The 859-nt window shown below is 52.9% G+C and overlaps 1 protein-coding gene across 1 annotated transcript in view; it reads left to right on the top strand.

Moving 5' to 3' along the window:
* EMH_0062150 (uncharacterized protein) overlaps positions 1–859 on the top strand; it is a gene marked incomplete at both ends in the record, with an annotated part of 5,395 nt that overhangs the window by 919 nt on the left and 3,617 nt on the right. The window contains one exon of the mRNA XM_013497999.1: positions 491–794. Within this exon, the coding sequence (XP_013353453.1) occupies positions 491–794 (304 nt within the window). The remainder of the gene's footprint in view (positions 1–490; positions 795–859) is intronic.

The following is an 859-nucleotide window of genomic DNA, read 5'->3' as shown; positions in this document are numbered from 1 at the left end:
TCAAACTGCAGCAGCAGCAGGAGCAGCAGCAAAAAAAACAAAACAAAAACAAGATACACTCCAACTGGACCATCACAGACGGATTGAAAAATATTTGCAATGCGTAAGTGCAAATGCTGATGCTGTTGCTGCTGCTGCCGTTGCTGCTGTTGCCTTCGCTGCTGGCGTTGCTGGTGCAGTTGTTGTTGCCGCTGTTGCTTGTGCTGTTGCTGCTGTTGCTGCTGTTGCTGCTGCTGCTGTTGCTGCTGCTGCTGTTGCTGCTATTTCTGCTGCTGGTTTTGCTGCTGCTGCTTTCTGTGAAATTAACCTTGTTGGACCGGGGTCCGCCGGTCCGGCTTCGGCTTCTGCTGCTGTTCTTGTTGCTGGTTGCTATTGCTGCTGTTGCTGCTGCTGCTACTGGTTGCTTGTCTATCACCTTGGATGTCGCAATCATTTGCTGTTGCTGCTACTCTTACTGCTGCTGCTTTTGCTGCTGTTGCTGCTGCTGCAGTCTGAAGCCACAGCAGCCAACGACCTTGCCGCCAATCAAATTGCCGGTGTATATCCCCAACAGCCAGGAGGCCGAAGCAGCAGCAGCAGCAGCAGCAGGAGAGCAGTCGACTTTGTGCAGCAGACAGAGCAGCGCCGGGGATCAGCCCAAGAGAGGCAGCAGCAACAGCAGCAGCAACAGCAACGGCAGCAAGGCTTCTTGTGAAGGTCCATTTGCTGAGGATGTGTCTGTACACCTCAAAGGAGGCGGCAAGGGAAACGTCGTCGGCGTCACCGCAGCAAATAACCTGATAGTTAAACTCAAGGTAAGGAGAAACGTCAAGGGTTTAGGGTTTAGGGTTTAGGGTTGCTTTGGTTTGAGCCCGATGTC

The sequence above is a fragment of the Eimeria mitis genome, genomic scaffold (genome assembly GCF_000499745.2).
Source record: "Eimeria mitis Houghton genomic scaffold, Emh_scaff3091, whole genome shotgun sequence".
Taxonomy (NCBI): Eukaryota; Apicomplexa; class Conoidasida; order Eucoccidiorida; family Eimeriidae; genus Eimeria; species Eimeria mitis.
The sequence above is the reverse complement of the archived record's forward strand: the minus strand, read 5'-3'. Positions and strand labels throughout refer to the sequence as shown.